The 17,716-nt window shown below is 34.6% G+C and overlaps 3 protein-coding genes across 3 annotated transcripts in view; 1 reads left to right on the forward strand and 2 right to left on the reverse strand.

The window, feature by feature from the left end:
* Positions 1–16,558, reverse strand: part of LOC106111482 (dynein heavy chain 2, axonemal) — a 39,362-nt gene extending 22,804 nt beyond the window's left edge. The window contains exons 1-32 of the mRNA XM_013293601.1: positions 16,397–16,558; positions 15,635–16,063; positions 15,250–15,531; positions 14,581–15,175; positions 14,293–14,497; positions 14,020–14,157; positions 13,768–13,914; positions 13,513–13,635; positions 13,266–13,360; positions 13,121–13,196; positions 12,727–12,852; positions 9,344–9,442; positions 9,034–9,273; positions 8,831–8,945; positions 8,320–8,568; positions 8,051–8,247; positions 7,727–7,888; positions 7,524–7,641; positions 7,285–7,439; positions 7,030–7,205; positions 6,783–6,950; positions 6,532–6,699; positions 5,933–6,158; positions 5,710–5,829; positions 5,504–5,637; positions 5,033–5,303; positions 2,767–2,910; positions 2,088–2,186; positions 1,406–1,625; positions 987–1,149; positions 288–466; positions 8–27 (exon numbers count right to left, since the gene is read on the reverse strand). Coding sequence (XP_013149055.1) covers positions 8–27; positions 288–466; positions 987–1,149; positions 1,406–1,625; positions 2,088–2,186; positions 2,767–2,910; positions 5,033–5,303; positions 5,504–5,637; positions 5,710–5,829; positions 5,933–6,158; positions 6,532–6,699; positions 6,783–6,950; positions 7,030–7,205; positions 7,285–7,439; positions 7,524–7,641; positions 7,727–7,888; positions 8,051–8,247; positions 8,320–8,568; positions 8,831–8,945; positions 9,034–9,273; positions 9,344–9,442; positions 12,727–12,852; positions 13,121–13,196; positions 13,266–13,360; positions 13,513–13,635; positions 13,768–13,914; positions 14,020–14,157; positions 14,293–14,497; positions 14,581–15,175; positions 15,250–15,531; positions 15,635–16,063; positions 16,397–16,469 — 5,712 coding nt within the window. The 5' untranslated portion in view covers positions 16,470–16,558. The remainder of the gene's footprint in view (positions 1–7; positions 28–287; positions 467–986; positions 1,150–1,405; positions 1,626–2,087; positions 2,187–2,766; positions 2,911–5,032; positions 5,304–5,503; positions 5,638–5,709; positions 5,830–5,932; positions 6,159–6,531; positions 6,700–6,782; positions 6,951–7,029; positions 7,206–7,284; positions 7,440–7,523; positions 7,642–7,726; positions 7,889–8,050; positions 8,248–8,319; positions 8,569–8,830; positions 8,946–9,033; positions 9,274–9,343; positions 9,443–12,726; positions 12,853–13,120; positions 13,197–13,265; positions 13,361–13,512; positions 13,636–13,767; positions 13,915–14,019; positions 14,158–14,292; positions 14,498–14,580; positions 15,176–15,249; positions 15,532–15,634; positions 16,064–16,396) is intronic.
* LOC106111606 lies at positions 3,237–4,719 on the reverse strand. Its single transcript, XM_013293740.1, has 3 exons — positions 4,561–4,719; positions 4,225–4,482; positions 3,237–3,606 (listed from the first exon to the last, which is right to left on the reverse strand). Exons 1-3 carry the CDS (start codon positions 4,612–4,614, stop codon positions 3,448–3,450), a joined length of 471 nt encoding a protein of 156 aa, XP_013149194.1. The 5' UTR covers positions 4,615–4,719; the 3' UTR covers positions 3,237–3,447.
* LOC106111605 (sprT-like domain-containing protein Spartan) lies at positions 9,661–12,421 on the forward strand. The gene is made up of 3 exons (XM_013293739.1): positions 9,661–9,971; positions 10,383–10,617; positions 11,105–12,421. Exons 1-3 carry the CDS (start codon positions 9,784–9,786, stop codon positions 12,314–12,316), a joined length of 1,635 nt encoding a protein of 544 aa, XP_013149193.1. The 5' UTR covers positions 9,661–9,783; the 3' UTR covers positions 12,317–12,421.
* Positions 16,559–17,716: the final 1,158 nt, after the last annotated feature.

Genomic DNA, 17,716 nt, shown 5'->3' on the forward strand with positions numbered 1-17,716 from the left:
AGCCCCAGCAGCCACTCTGCGCTATGCCTGATATAATAGAATAATTAAATCCATCCATAAAAAACGAAATTTACTAACAGAAAAATAACAAAAACTCAATTGTTCTAAAACATTTCACAACACTAAAAGTGCACACGTTTGACTAAACTATACTCTGATTCCTATGAACTTATATGGAGGTGCGCACACTCGGTTTTTAGTTGCAACTAAACAGTTGTATTGACTGCGAAATCGACAATCGCACAACAGTTTAGTCAAAGGTGTGCGCCCGCTTTAAATCTGCTAACCAGCGAAGCACTTCGCCATAGACTTGTAGTCGAGGCCATCAGAGCAGTTGGTGACGACAACCCATCTTGCCATCGCACGGCCTAAGTCTTTGGTTGTCTCCGTCTTGCCAGTACCGGCCGGGCCTTGAGGACTGCCGCCGCGGTATAGATGCAATGCTGTTGTCAGCGTTATGTAGCACCTAACAGACACACACGAACATAGCATCATATTTGTAACTCTCGTGTACAACTAAACCGTAGTGATCCAGCATCTAGAGACAGTCACGGAGGTAAGTTTGAGTCCCTCAATGGCCACCTATATTAACAAAATTCTCGTAACTTGATATTAACTTCGTACTAGAAAGAGTAAAGGAAAATGAGGAGAATAAGATGGATCAACGCAATTTTTCAAACCAAACATTAGTCTTTTGACCAAAGCATTTATTTATGAAAAATCCCAGTACAAATTTGTCGATTCATTACCACCAGGCTCCTAGAATTACTAGTAATATAATTATTTGTAATACCACGCGGACGGATCTACTAGCTTTCGCCTGCGAATCCGTCCGCGTGGTATTACAAAAAACAAAATAGCCTATGTGTTCTTTCAGACTATCCTCTACATTTATGCCAAATATCATCGAGATCCGTTAAGCAGTTTAAGTAACAAACTCTAACAAACATCCATCTAAACTCTCGCATTTATATTAGTAAGATCACCTGTCAGTGAGCGGTGTAATAACAAGTCGTCCCGAGTTCCCTATATACTCGTAAGTGTAGATGAAGCTGGTGTTAGTCTGTCGGATGTAGCAATCCTCGCGCTCGCGGTCCCAATAGAACTTCAGCTGGGAGAACCATTCGAATGCCGTCACCGTCATGCAACCTGGAGATATATAACCTCAAACACTATATTTACATACAAAATAAATGTGACTTCAAAAAACATCGTGAAGCATGCACATATCGGCGAAGAAATTCAAAGACATGTGTGAAGTCAACCTGCAGAAGGCCAGCGTGTTGTCTACAACCTAGTCAATCCTTACTTAGGGTAGTGGGTAGGCTCTAAGCACCTTAGTGGGACGTATAGCTGGTGATGATGAGGCTACAAGTAACAGATAAGCTAAAAAGTAAGGCTATACCCATTTTATACAATTTATCGACGCAATCCCTCGAATGTATCTCAATAACACACAAGGCGTTGACTTTACAACGCAGTATCTTGGAGATCTCTTTCCTAGACATGTTCTGCAACGTCGTGAGGATTTGATTCTGTTTCTTCCTCAACTTCTTCATTGGTTTCTTCTCTTTCATGATCTCACAGCGGCAAAGAGTCCTCGTGCAGTCTGAAGTCCATTGGATCTTAATAAAATGCGTCAGTTTTAAAGAGTTAATTTTAATTAACCACACACAAAACTTTCTGTTATACCTAATTCGTAATATTGTAGTAATTTAATAGAGTACCCAATAATTTAGTATCGAAAATACTCTGATGTACAAGTACCATCTTTCGCCCGCGACTCCGTCCGCGTGGAATTAAAAAAAAAGTGATTAGCCTATGTGTTCTTCCAGACTATCCTCTACATCTATACCAAATTTCATCGAAATCCGTTCAGCCTTTTAGGCTACAAACTCTAACATACATCCATCCATCCATCTAAACTTTCGCATTTATAATATTAGTATGATTTATATTTACATAAATCACATACATACATATATATATATACATACATATTACACAACACAAAGACGCTATTTTCTTTGTGACTGTCGGCAGTCAATGTGTTAATTCAATTTTGGTGATAGTTTGGTAATGCCAACCTTGCTGCAGGTGATGCCAAGTTGTCCTGGCCAGTCGTTGATCCATTGCTCTCTCTGGTATCGACACTTTCTCAGCGCCAAGCGAGTTTGAATCAATTGCTATAGGAAGCGTGGGAGTTAGTAAGACTATTAAGAAACGGTGGTCAAAAGGTTAATCTCTAAATTCATTGAAAACAATAAGAACCAAGTGGACAATCTAATATCTAACTATTTCAGTTTCTTCTGGAGTAAAAAAAACTACTGCAAAGTCAAATTTTCCTTCTTTCCTTAAACTTAGGACTCCAAGAAAAGCTTGATAATATTATAGACTACCTGTTCCCCTGCGACTTCATCCGCATAAACTTATGATAATGTTATTTTATTGTTTACACGTGTTAAAAAATCAATTGCAAATGTCAAAATGACATGACATAACATCACAAAACTTTGCAATCTTGCTTCCTTGATGTTGGCAGCAACTTATGGTCTCTTTCCCACATTAGGGTTTTTATCCAAAACATTAACCCCCTATGTTTAATGACGTGAAAATATATAGTCTAAAGTGTGACGTAAGTGCTGGGTTTTTTAATATAAAAAGAATGATTCAAAAATATGCTGTAATTGCTGACATCTTGGGCAACAAAGAAGTGTGTGTTTACGCTTTATTATAATAGTATAGATTGAAATGTTTCCACCTCACCTCTCTTAAAACTACCCTCATCATATGTTCCAAGCCTAACAGCCATAACTCAGCAGGTCCATCCAGCAACACACTGTGCTTCCATTCAATAACCTCTCCATCCTCTGATATCATAGCTTTGGCTATAGGGAGGCCGACTGCATTCTAAAATACATACATTTAAACCTTACAAAAATGCTTGCATCGTCAACCTTTCTCTGCCCACTGTTGGACATAGGCCTTCCCCATACAAAATGCTTGCTTGTTTTTGCTTTTTCTTCATATTAGAAACCAATTGAAGAATATATTCTAAGTTTTTACTGTAATCATAACAATGTGAGATTTCAAAATTAACAATGATAAATAAATAATAAATACAAAATGAAATAAAAGACGCTTCTCAAAAAAAATATTATTATTTTTCTTACAATTAATTTAATCTTACTGTTAACATAACATACATTATTTATAGTTTAAGGTATATAAATATTAAATTATTTAAACTTTCATGAGACATTTTATAACTAATTATTCTACGGCACTGCAGTGCGAGGCGCGACGTGACCGCGACACAACACCATTAACCCTCGCCCTGAAGAAGTGTGATGCAGTCACCAAAAAAAGTATGACTCACATAAGAGCTGCACAATAAATAGTTATATGAGTATTGTTTAAACATACAAAAATTGCAGTAATAAATAGCTAACTTCTCCCATGAAGCTTTTCTGTTAAAGATAATAAAACTTTAAAAAGTGCTTTCTTGTTTTCATCGGAGCGACATGACAGCACCATGTGGAAATATTCACTGAGCAAAGATTGAGCTTTGGCATATGGATGGTTCATTAACAATATTGTCATTGCCTGAAAATAAAACATTTACCATTAACATTTTAAACAATAGCAGACAAGGATTTTTGATAAATATATTTTCTTTAATATTATTTAGATTAGTAATATTATAAAGAAAAAATGTTTTTATATATATTGAGATAGCCCTAAAAGTACTAGGCCAATTTCTAAAATTCTTTCACCATTAAAATTATAAGTTATAAGTTATGTATAGAGTATGCATGTAGCATAAGCTATGTTTTATATATTTTTTTAATTTCACAAGGACAGTCACAAGCAACAGCTAGTTCTTAATAAAAAGATTATTTTAGGTAAGCTTGTGAAATGTGTTTTTGATTAATGAGTAACAATAACAATGTACTTATACCAAATGTAGTATATTTTTAGTGAAAAAAAAAAACATTGACATCCATATCAATGTCTCCGTCAAATCCACCTTCCCAACCTTTCCTTATACTTAGAGAAGGGTCCTTAGGACTATGCTCTATATCTATGCCAAATTTAATCGAGATCTATACAGCGGTTTAAAAGAGACCTAACAAACATCCATCTATCTAAACTTTAGCAATTATATTAGTTAGGTAATCAATCTTGCCAAATCTACTTAGTTTGGGGTTTTTAATAACTTACTCTTGCATAAATAGGCAGTTGGTCCAGTCTCCTACTCTCATGTTCCCAAATAGGGGACTTCTTTAATAGGTACAAAAGTTTATCCCAATCGTGGGAGTATATTGCACGGCTCATAGCCGCATGTAACTTGTGTCTCCATTTCCTCTGTCTTTGATTGTTCTCTGTAGAACTTCCTTCCAGCTGCAACTGTAGTAAATTGCGTCTGCATCTGGGGTCATGTTCTGGATTGTAATTTTCTACCATATCTAAAACACGTTCCTGGAAAAAATGTTTCTTCGCAATCAAATGTGTTACAAATATAAATATACTATTTAATAGTATATTAAATTGACTTACCAAAGAACTTAGAGGGACAAAGTGACATTTTTCTATGTCCTCTTTCTTCAACATTTTGGAAACATTAATGTAATCAAGCGTAATTTTCACAAAACAACCGTTTAATAACTGACTAAAAATTATGCACGTTCACAACACGAAATTGTAAACATTTAAAAAGGGCTGTCAAACTTAAATGACATTTTGATGCACGTTCAAAAATCTTCAATTTCCTTTGCTAGCTTCACTTCAATTCACTTTTACTGTTGTTTTATTGATTACATAAGTTAAATAAGTTAACATTTCTCTAGCTAAAAAATATTCTGCTCTGTAAATGATTTACGTTAACGGTTTCGCGGTTCAGAGTTGCTAGTAAATAATGTTTAGCTCCTAAAATGATTGTATATAATTTTTACTAAAGGTGAACTTTTGTTTAAAAAAAAACGTTTTCTTATATTGAGAAATTCATTTAGTGCTATATATTTAAACTTACCTTATCAATTCTTATCTTGTTAACGTTGTCAAACAATTTTTTGAGATGTACCTGTACCAGTTGTGGTTTTTTGGAATTACCCAGAATTTCTAAAAGATCATCATTAGAAATAAAGTAAAAACGTGGAAATATCTGCCTTTTTGTTTCAAGATATTTCTCTAACGATCTTAATATTCCATCTAAGTTATCGACCATTGTATTGAGCTTGTTATACAAAAATGGTGCCGGTTTATACATGCACGCTTCGATTGCGTTGACTCCAGCATTCATGCTACAAACAAATATATTTTTTAAATGTATATCATACCAATTGCAATTACCATTTGACGTCATCTTGGCACACCTTTTAAGTACATATTACTAGTCGATTATAGGTCTTTGTTGTAACTAAGCAGATTAATAAAAATAAAGTTAGAATTTATAAACAAACGTACTTTTACAAAAAACAGTTCTTAACAGTAATTTACTAACTTCATAGTAATGTCAGTCCAATCGGCCGTTAATGCATCAAACGTTATTACTTCTTCTGGCAATTGTTTTCTAATATCCTCGCCACCGAATATGATTTCAAGGTAGAGGTAGCGTCGTTGCACTTGTAAAGATATCTGATAAAAAATGTATTACTAAAATAGAAACTCTTTTACTTTTGTTACTCAACGAAAGATCAGTGTCTTTACCTCTATGCATTCTGCGACGTATCCTAATGACTTTTCCCAGTAGTCGACTTCTTTTATAAAGGGCTCCACGTATTTTGTGGACTTCATAGATGAAAGTTGCACTTGGTGGTCTTCTAGAAACTAAAACGATTGATTTTTTGTCAAACCTAGACCGGGCGGATTGTCATATCTATTACCTACTGGTTAATATGCAACGAACTTCTAGCTTAAATATTTTACTAACCTGTGTCACGTCTTCGACATTTTTAATCCTATACATGTCTCCATGGTGGTGTTGCATTTCATAAGTAGTATTCTTCCACACCTCTCTGATCGCTTTCAAACCATTTTCTATATTTAATTCCATTGTAGCAGCGTTTGATATTTCAGCAATATCCTCAGCGTACGCTTGGAAATTTAGACGCATAATCAATTCTAATTTAAAATCTTCCGAAGTTTGGTCAAATTCACTGTAATTTAAGTATACGTAAACACCAAGACTACGAAGTTTCAACTTCGTGCTTCAGCACTTTATAATTCTTATATTATAGCGTATTCAATTTTACGAATTAAACGTTAAGTAGTATGTAAAGTTGCAATTATTGATAAACAATATCAGACTGATTTATTTAGCTCACAAGACTTGATTGTTATAAAAATTGGGGGAAGGGAAAACAAAAAGCCACGCTTATTCTTGTTAAAATTAAATTTTTAAATCAGTGGGTAAATAAAAATGGCTGTAGAGTAGTGATAATACCTATATTTATTTGATAAGTGTAAATGTTTTTTTTGGTTCTAATTATAAATAAATAAGTTTCAATATCTTTCATTGCTCAAACTTACACGCCCATGAGAGTTTTAATTCGATCCCAATGTCTTTCTCTCATACAGGGATTTTTCAAATCACCAATTAATGGCAATGTTCTTCTGAAAGCATCAACTTTAACCCGAGTGGTGTCTATAATATCCCATCCCTTGTCTTTAAGCTGTCGTGAAAGACGATTAAAATTCCTGAAAAGTAAAATTACTTGTTTCTATTTTTATTCAAACTTTTCAAATGTCGTCGTAAGTCCCATTTTTAAGAATTCTTTTACCTGAAGAGGAATAGAACATTTTCTTCCATTTCGTCAGTTTCCATTTCCCAGAAAGTTTGCGTTCTGTATTTCTCCCAAGAATCCTCCCATTGTACGACCAGCCCCCAAACCTCCTCCAGTTTCTCCAGCTCCTTTTCCATTTTCTGCAGATCCAGATTGACCGGTGTCCTATTGCATACGATAATATAAGAAATAGAGCCACTATTCAATACAATGAATACTTGTTTAGCATTCGCAAATTTATTACGTTAAATTAAATACAGCAAGTCCATCTCGTATTTGTTGCTCTTGTGCTCTCAGAGCATTCAACTGATCTCTGAAAGCTTTCAATTGTGCCATAGCATCTTTACCACTTATATCTGAACTGCAAGGTGCTGTTTTGTAAAATTCTTCACAGAATTCTTTGGCGGCTTCTTTAAATTCCTGGTTTGAAATATGAGGGCAGGTTAAAAGGATGAGGATAACAGGAAGGGAAGGCAAATATAAAACTTCAACATCTTACCTCCGCTTGCTCTAATAACTCCGTTTTAAACTTATCTTTATTGGATTCCAAGAGCTTCTTCGCTTCTTCGAGTAAATTTATATAGTCATTCCAAATAATAGGAATGTTTTCGTGACGGGTCACCATATCTGAGCTAACTTCAACTTCAAACTTTGCTGAAGTTTTTAACATCCTATTAGTATTTGTGATAACAAGAAAAAAGACATTTCAATATTAAAACAGGATTCCTTAAATGTTACCTAATGTTGACATTTGGTCAGTTATAGGTGGGAATGTTTGTTCCATTGCGACGATTTCAGACATAAGGCGCTCATAAGTAGCTATAGATGTTGCGAGTTCTTTTAAATCTGTTGGCATCTGTTACAATAATTGAATTCGTTGAATTAGAATTGTAACCTTCATAATTAGATGTATTTATTTAGCTTATTATTTTGATACTTACCGTCATGGCTTCTTCACTGCTTTTTTCGACATACGCGTATACAACATCAATATCCGATTCGGTAATCTTTCGCAACAATTCGCCTAACTTAACTTGCCAGGTTAAGCAATGAGCAATTATAGATTTTTTCAATTCACTAGAGTTTAATGTGACGAAATGTATCTGAAAAGGTATAACAAACTTTATATAAAAACTGTCTCTATCCATTACATAAATAAGCACAGGCACAATATTCCAATATAGCTTTGGAATCAAAGCATTTTATAAAAGTCGTACGATTAACATAGCGATTATGAATACATTTTGATATTTAATGTTGTTTACCTGATTAACAGTTTCTTGGACTTGAACAGTGTTAGCTAAGTCTGTGTAGGTTATTATTAAATTATCAAACTCTATAGCTTTGTGTTTCTCTTCAAGATATTTAGCCAAAAATGCTTCCTTGTCAACCTCCCAGATATGTGCGTAAGGATCCCACATATTTATATGATCATTTATGAGATTAATATTAAATTCGATCTCTGTAATTTTGATAATATTTATTCACATAAAATTATCTTTTTTAAACATATGACACTGAAACAAAACATTACCTGCATCAATTAGCGCTTGCAATTTGTTACTGTCTGTGTCGACTTTAATAACCTCACAAAATCGTTTCAAACCACCAGAAGGAAGCGAGAACTTCTCGTAAAGTCGTGGTATGGTGCTCATTATGTGTATTATTTCCTCAAGAACGGTGGTAAAAGTTTCACGTAGTTCGTAAGTGGTCGGAATAAAAACGATTCTCTTTCCCGATAGATAAAGATTCATTTTGATTAATGGCGATGGCGCCATCGTTCCTTGAAACAAATATTGATTTGAATTTGACGATATTTAAATGCATTGAATGTACAATAATATAATGTAAAAATTATATGTAACTGGAGACAACGGCCTATAACGTATAAAAATACTGTTTGTGTTTCGTAAGGTCGGTAGATTCACCAATAAAGGAAATCCACTATTGTAAGGAGTATTTACATCAGAAATCTTTACCACAGTGGTTCATAACCACTCACAACAAAAAGTATCTGGTAATAGTTTTGATGGAAATAATTTTACCGTCTCCATGTACGCATTTATACATATTTTGCATCGTTGCCTTAATAGATAGACGTAGAGCATCTTCTAAAATACGGTCGAATCTTCTTACATACTTCACCCACTGGTCGGCCATCTATTAATAGCGTAATAAGAATAGCATTAATGTAGATTAATATATCAAAATATTTTAATTTGATAATTAAATAAACTATAATATTTACTTGTGTTATTTGTGCTTCAAATCCTTCGTACACAATAACAAGGTAAATTATAATCTCCTTATACATTTCTAATATTTTTGCCGCTGCTTCTGCTTCCATTGTTCGGACGTGTGCTCTAAGATCCTTAATATCAAATACGTTGTAAATATCAAATTCTATGAACGGGGTATCACATATTTTTTCCATAATTTTAACCAAATTCACGTTGCAGTTTTTGTACGTTGTTAGAAAATCTTGTAACTGTAATAACCCAAAGGTTGTTAAAAGTTTAAAGAAGTCGTTCTTTAAACGCAATATTATTAATACGAACCTCTCCAATCTGAGTCACACAGTCTGCGATATATTCGTCAGACATGGTAGACGTCCAAGTCAACTTGGAAATTCCTGGTTGTACTTTTCTCTCACACGCCTAAAAATAAGTTTACATTCATCAGACATAATTGTACACTTTACAAGGACTTTTGTCATCCTCGCATAAAATTAATTAAAAATGCACTTTATACGATTGCTTTACACTTTTTAAAACTCCCTAATTTGAAGCAATTTCTTACAACCTGGCAGCACGATATTTGAAAATGGAAAGTCATCCATTGACTTTAGAAGACCGACATTTGACATATAAAACATCTGGCTTGTCACTGTCACGATTGGTGGTTGGAATTTAAAATACCCAAATAAGAACAAAATGATACAAATATTAATCATTAATATTAATTTAATTTTGTTTTCGTCATAATACACATACGTAAAATGTATAAACTGCAAACCGGAAATGGTGTAATGAATTTAGCAGATCCTGAACTAGAGTTGATAGATCCTACTCCAGACGTGCACAGTTTGTTTTTACATTTTGATAAGTTATTTTTTTGGTCGAAATTAGCAAACAGGGTTGTGGTCCGATGGAGCAAGAGAATGTACTCCTGTGCTGGTGTCTGCTCGTAAGTGTTACTGGACAAAGTTACAGGAGATATTCCCCTGTTGAAATTACATGTTCAGAATCCAAAGTTATGTTTACGTGAAAGGGTATATGTGCTAAAACTAACGCTGTTCTAACAGTTTGACTGTTCAAGTCAAATTGTACTTGAAAAGTCAAACTTTAACTGAACAATGTAAATAAATTAAACTTTACCTGCACACATATTTTAAACTGAATAGTTTGACTAGTTAGTTAATACTGTACTGAGCATACAAATTGGGTTTAAAAAGTAAAATATATTTGATTTTTAAGTAATCTTAGTATTAATCAAACATAACTAGCTCACTATTTCCCCAATAAGGGGCTCAGAACCCTTAATACGGAATGACTAGGCCATAGACAACCATTGTGTTAACATTCATATTAATTTCAGGTATGAATGTCGAAGTCGTTTCTGTGATATAGCACTCAGTGAACCTTTGCTCAAACTGCGGCCAAGAAAAGATCTCATCGAAACCCTCTTACATGAGATGATCCACGCATATCTCTTTGTAACCAACAGTGATAGGGACAGAGATGGACATGGGCCAAACTTTAAAGAACATATGTATAGAATTAATAAATTAGCAGGTGTTAATATAAGTATTTATCATGATTTTCATGATGAGGTATGTGGTTTTTATCTTTATTAATTTAAATAAGTATAATTTAGCAAATAAAGGCCATTGTTTAATTTAGACCAGGCCCAGGCCCCCTATGACTAGTGCCTCAGATGATAATGAAAGGCCATTTAAAGATTTTGAAACATTATTGCAAACCAAATCATACTAATATCATAAATGCAAAAGTTTAGATAGATGGATGGCTGTTTGTTAGTTTGTAGCCTAAACGGCTGAATGGATTTCAATGAAATTTGGTGTAGATGTAGAGGATAGTCTGGAAGAACACATAGACTCCTCACTTTTGTTTTTTATTGCTCCACGCGGACGGAGCCGCGGGCAAAAGCAACTATAATAATAAAATTGTGTTTTTATAAATCTGTTTAGTTAATAAACTTTTTGCTTTTGATAAGTAATCAACCTTTCAAACATTACCGAGTTTGTTGTCATGGTAAAAATCTAATCAACTGTTTAACAATAAAAAACATAATTTTAGGTGAAATTATACCAAACACATTGGTGGCGTTGCAACGGGCCATGTCAGAAACAGAAGCCATATTTCGGCGTTGTGCGTCGGTCAGCAAACAGAGCGCCCGGCCCATCTGACTACTGGTGGAGTAAACATCAAAAAACATGTGGAGGTACATTTGTTAAGATTAAAGAACCAGCAAAGACTACAACTACAAAACAAACAAAACCCAAAGAAAATGTAACTAAGTACATAAATAATAATAAAGATATATTAAATAAAAACACACCAGCTAAACCTAGTAAAGGTATAAATAAAACTATTGAAGTCACTGGTTATAGTAATATAGATAAGTTTGTTTCTCAAGTTGATAAAAAAGATAGTGGAAAAACTCTCCAATCCAACGTTTTAGAGACTGTAAGAAATGTATGGACAAACAAACAATTTCCTGTTAAAGATAGCAGAGAGTCCAAGGACATAAATAATTCCAATATAAAATCTGATAACCCAAAGAACAGAAAAACAAGAGATTCTATTATAAAATCCCCTCCAAGTAAAATAAGGAAAATAGATGATTATTTTAAAAACGTAGCTACAACAGTATTAAAAGATATTTATGGTGAAGATTTTAAAATTACCGAATCAGATAAAAGTAAAAAACTAATTGCATCTAAGATAAAATTAGTTAGTTGTCCGATATGCAGTGTTCAAATAAACGAAGAAGAAATAAACTTACATTTAGATGAATGTTTAAATAAAGATATTATAGAAAAAATAACTAAAGGTGATATAAAAACAGAAAAAACTACATCAATTAGTCCTGAAGATTTAAAACCAGTTAATATAAAAACTGAACCTATAGACAAAAGTAACGATCAAAGCCAAGCATCTTTTGTAGACAATACTTTCATTAACAAGACAGTTAAAATAGAACCGGGTTGCAGTAAAGATGCCGATTCAGTGTTATCACATAATTGTCCATGTTGCGGTAAAATTATTGAAAAATCTGTAGCAGAACATTTAGATGAATGTATTTCGTTCTTTGATAATAATACTACGATACCAGAAGAAGGTGCTTCTAGTTTTATTATGGACACAATAGTTATTGATGACGATGATGTTATCGATGAGACACAAACATACAATGAAACTGGGACCAAATGCCCTTGTCCGTGCTGTCTTAAAATGATTGAACAAATTCATATGAACCAACATTTAGATATCTGCTTATCTTCATAATAAACAAAATCTATATTTTCTTGATAATTAAGAAGAAATTATGTGATTATTTGAATAAAAAGACTGATTGTTGTTGTATTAAAGTGATTTTCTTATTTTTATTGAAGTTAAAATATATATTCTATGAATCAATATTTTTTATTACTTTGTTTACGCCTTTTTTAGATTGGTTTAATATATTTTTGACAAAATATAAAAGATTGACTAATTTATAATAGAATTAATCAATTGATTAAAAATTAATTATTAATTAATGTAAAAATAAAATTACATGTAACTGAATATAGAGCAAATAATTAGTCAATCTTTTAAATTTTGTCAAAAATAAATTAATAATTAATTGATTAATTATCACTTAATTGATTAATTATTAATTAATCGTTTGTTTATTAGTTTATTCCAATACTTACAGATATGAGTGGTTTGAAAAGAAGCCTCTCCGGTTCAGAGAGTGAGTCTAATATCTTGTTGTAGCCCTTCACCACGGCCAGCACGTTCTCGTATACGTACAGCAGCGTCTTACTCTTCATGTACACCTTAAATCATCACATAAGTTTTAATTGTGTTCTTTTCTCCTCATATACGGTACACTACTCTCGACCACTGCAATTAGCGAAGCGTCCGCAGCTCACAAACATCTGTGTCTACAAATGCGTTGTCTACCTTTATCAACAGGGGACAGAAAGAAGATATCTCATAACAATAAGACGTCCTTCTTAAGGGACATTTTTTTTTTGGTTACTATACTTTTTGTACCAAAAATTTCTCTATAATAAGGATTTCTATTTGCAAATATGCTTGTACCTGAAACGCGTGCAGTGGTATATCCAAGCCCAGGTTCTCCCAATGCGTAGCTTCTTTACACAGCTCTAGTATATTTCTGTAATTTTACATTAACATTTACAAATTATTTAAAGAAATTTAAAAATGTTTGCACCGGTATACTAACACGTCCATATTGCATTCCATTAGGCCCGCGTTCTCAGAGCTCTTCCTCATTAACGTTCTGTTCAGACCAGCGCTACATCTTTCGTCAAGGTTGTGCTGCAATAAAACGTTACAGTAGACCATCTTAAACTACAAATTTAGAAATACTTTTAACATTAAGACCACTGTTTAATGGTGGCCAATCGTCAGGTAAAGGATCTAAACTCTACGGTTTTTAGCAACGGAATTGGGGGATAGTAAAGGCTCACCGTCCAAGCTATCCAAATCTCGCGTATGTTGACGTCGATGGCGCCGACGAGACGGTTGACATGCATGATCACATCTTCTGAGCTGCTGCACTTCATCATCCACACGGACGCGTCACGCATCACCTATAAAAATCAAATGACAACACGTTGTGATATCGCAGCAAATCAGTTGCACCTCTTTAACCTCTAACACTTAGTTGACCTACGTATTTAAATTTCCCCTTTTTATGTGAGTTTTGTTTTGGTTTAACGTACATTTTTTAAATAAATCAATCTATTCTTCCTCGTCTTGAGTACCACAGCTTTTCCTGCGAACGGCGGCAGATCGGAGGGGTATTGGCCGCGGGTCGACACCATATCCTTCTTGGTCTCTTGCACTGCGTCGCTGAACATTGCCCACACCTGAACAGAAGTTAAGTACAGACAACTAACGCAGAATTCCTGGAAAAGCTAGTCATAAAATAAAATTGAAATTGAAGATTTAGATAGCAGTCGCTAGTCGCTTACTTCAGCAGTCTTCCTTTTGAAGATACGCTTCAAGTTCTGTCTTCGGGAGTAGTTGTGAAGCGAATAGAGGGCCACTACCGCCTCTTCCACGTGGTTGACGCCCTCGAACACCGATTCCACCAGGTTTTCAATTATTATCTGAAAACAACGTAACACTTATAGCCTTAGCTGTAATAGTGTATTGGCTAACCAGGAAATATCGGCTTTTAATTATGGAGTACCAAGATATGGTTCTATCATGGTTGGATTTAACAGCATTAAAATTTTACTTACCTCGATATCTTTTATCGTTGATCTGAACTGCAGTATGTCGTCGTACCACGACGGTGCCTGCACATCAAGTATGGTGTGCGCAACCTTCCTCACCAACCCCAGCGCGACGCTGAACATCTTTTCAATCTGGTCACACTTCGCCTCGAACTGGTCGCCGTTAGCGCCCGCAAAAATCGGCTTATTTATCTGTTCTATTTCATCGATTCTATAAATAAGTTAACCTTTGCTATAAATTAAATTGAAGATACTAAAATGGATTTTCCATTCATCTCGTATTAAATTTCTTACCTTCCGAATATAATCATGCAATTACAAACATCAAGCATATCAAAACATCGCTGAATGAACGAGTCAATGTAATTGAAAATAGATCCTGAATCTAACTCCCAGCTGCCAGGCTTCTCTGCTGTGTGTGCTTCCACCATCACGTCATAAATCTCCCTGTACTTCTTGCAGCAGTCTATACACTTGCTGAACTCACCGAGAGCCTTCTTCGTCTGACCTTCGAAGAGATCGTCCAACTGGATGTAGTTCTTGCATAGAATTATAATCTGGTTGCTAAGTGCCTTGAACAGGTTCGTAATACGAGCTTCAGAGTTGTAATTTGGAGACTCCATCCAGATGAATCTGAATAGGTTTATAATTTGTGGGATATGCTTTGAAATTTTATCAGGGTCGACGACACACTCGAGTACGGCGCAGGGTTGTTTGATGACTTGCAAAAATTCAATATTCGATGTCGCCTCTTTAATCTTCTGCACTATTTCTTCGCACAGCGCTTGGAATTGATGTATGAAAGTGGAATGTGTTGTCACAAGGATCTTAGTAATGTGCTTTACAGCTGGATTTTGCAGTTGGTATAGCAGAGCGTTTAAGTTTTCATCTGAAAGAAGATGGCAATAAGCAAACACTTTAATAATATTTAATGAAATACTTTGTTGTTTAAAGAAAACTTACGTCTATAAACCCAAAAGTCATACTCATCACTAGGGCATAGTAGTTCCTTTTGGGAAGACACGGATGCGTGGTCTTCTACGCAAGATTTGATTTGGTGCGTCCAGTAGACCACCACACCTTCTAGCCTCTTCACCAGCTCGCGGTCAGCGCTCGCCTGCTCGAAAGAGAGTTGCTGGCCTTCGCGTGGGATGTACAAGACGGTCAGCCCCAACATTTTGTAATACATGTCCGTTAATTTTGCGAGAAAAGTGTGTAAGTGAGAACAAAATTCACTCTTTACGCCTGAAATAATGTATTAAGTGTCAAGGTTTGTTCTTTAAATCTGTCTTATTTTAGTAACCAAAGAGAACTTAAAAGGTCGAACCTCAAACTAAAATTTACTTACTCTCCGGCCAAGTAGTTACAGCGAAGAAATAAGGAGCAAAAACCGACTCCAAGACCTGTATCATGTTTGATTCAACAGAATAAACGAAAGTGCCGAAAATAACATCATCATGAAATGTCTCGACTTTAAAAACATAATCCGGTGGTCGGATAAAATACATCAAATCGTATACAGGGGCAAGGGGTATATCTAGAGAAGCCTTTAATACTTCGCCTCTAAAGAAGATGCAGAGCATAAGAGAGCGAGGTTCTAAAATCCATTCCTCGATCTTATCCTTTGTCCCCTGGTTCCAATCTTCGTCTCTAAGGTCGTAAAGTGTAGTCATTCTCATGATAAAACCTATCAGTTTTTCCAGATCTCCTTCTGGATAGACTGGCTTCACGGGTTGTTCTGCTAATTCACGCTCCAACTGAGCAATGCGTTCCCGTTCTGGAAAAGATTTTATTTAACTAAAGATATTGGCGTTTTAGCGACAATTATCTCTAAAGTGTCACTTACATATTTAAATTGCAATTTTTGTTATGTAGAAAAGAATATTTTTGTATTCTTTTCGGCATTGCTAAGCTTATAATCTTACTAATATTATAAATGCCAAAGTTTAGATGGATGGATGTTTGTTAGAGTTTGTAGCCTAAAGCGCTGAACGGAACTCGATGAAATTTGGCATAGATGTAGAGCATAGTCTGGAAAAACAGATAGGCTTAATTTTTTTAATTCCACGCAGACGCATTCGCGAGCGTAAGCTACTAAAATTATAATTACCTCTCTCTTCTTCAGAGTCATGACTAAGGTCGTCGCTCCAGGCTACTTTGACCCTTTTCGGCCGTTCCGCCATACTTAATTAATTAATAGAACAAATGAAAGAAGATTTAATCACATTTAACGTTAAAACATTTTTTCACGTGAAACTGTTCGGATAACAGTGACAGGAAAAAATATTTTTTTTTCATTTTTAATTTTAATAGCAACCAGTTACTTAAATATATTTTATAATTACATGTCGTATTTACCTTGTATACATTTTTTATTTTAAAATTATAATAAAAACTAGTTATAAAGAATGCTCACATTGGTTCAGTAACTAGCTTCAGCAGTTTTTAATTGTTTTATCGATGCTTGGTTGCTACGCTACAAAAATTACTTCTGTTTACTAAAAAAACGAGGCTTCGTATAGCTTGTTGGTGACTTTTTTCTTAACAATAGCGGATACCAATGTATACTAACGGCCGATAGTTGAATTCTGGAGACAAAAATTATTGCTTTCCTTTCATGTTTTTTACTGTAGCTTGTCCGTAATAAAAGTAACTTCTAAGTCGAACTCAGATTAAAATACAAGCTCTTGTTAATTTTTATAATAGTTTCTCTTACTTACCTACACTTATTTGTATTGACTATAATGCGAATGTTTAGATGGATGGATTTTTGTAGCAAAAACGGCTGGACGGATCCGGATGAAATTTGGTATAATGTAGAACGTAGTCTGAAAGAATACTTTTGTTTCTTTTTTTTATTTCTACGTGAACAGAGTCGCGGGCGAAAGCTAGTTTTTATAATAAAAACTTCGCAGTGATAAAAATAAATAAAACTGACAGATGTCATTCGGTTTAACAATAGTGTCAATTTCCTAATGTTTTATTGATATGAATTTTGTCGATTATTGCAACAGGTGAATAACGTGTTATGTTGTTATTTGCGTAAAAACGTAATAAAACCTGATTTAAAAGTGATAAAATCAGTTGCAAGATTCACTTTGAGATATAACGTATCGATACCAAAAGTTACTTCTCTATTCTGCTTTTATGCAGCATACGCACGTTAGGTTTTATATGCAAAACCTGTAGTCAAACTCTAGCGTGTTTGTGATATAACTGGACAGAAGTTATGACTGCAAGATTTAAAAGCATGTAGTTAGATAGAATCTAATGTGTTTCATCTATATCTCTGTGAATGATATTGCCTAGTATTCAGTTGGAGTGCATTAAGGTTTTCTGGACAGACGTGTTACGTGTGCGTGTTTTAGGAGAGGCAGCTAGCATGGGCCGGGGCGCGCTGGCATGGCTTGGGGCGCGTTCACGTTCAGTC

Source organism: Papilio polytes, unplaced genomic scaffold, assembly GCF_000836215.1.
Source record: "Papilio polytes unplaced genomic scaffold, Ppol_1.0 DF824158.1, whole genome shotgun sequence".
Lineage (NCBI taxonomy): Eukaryota > Metazoa > Arthropoda > Insecta > Lepidoptera > Papilionidae > Papilio > Papilio polytes.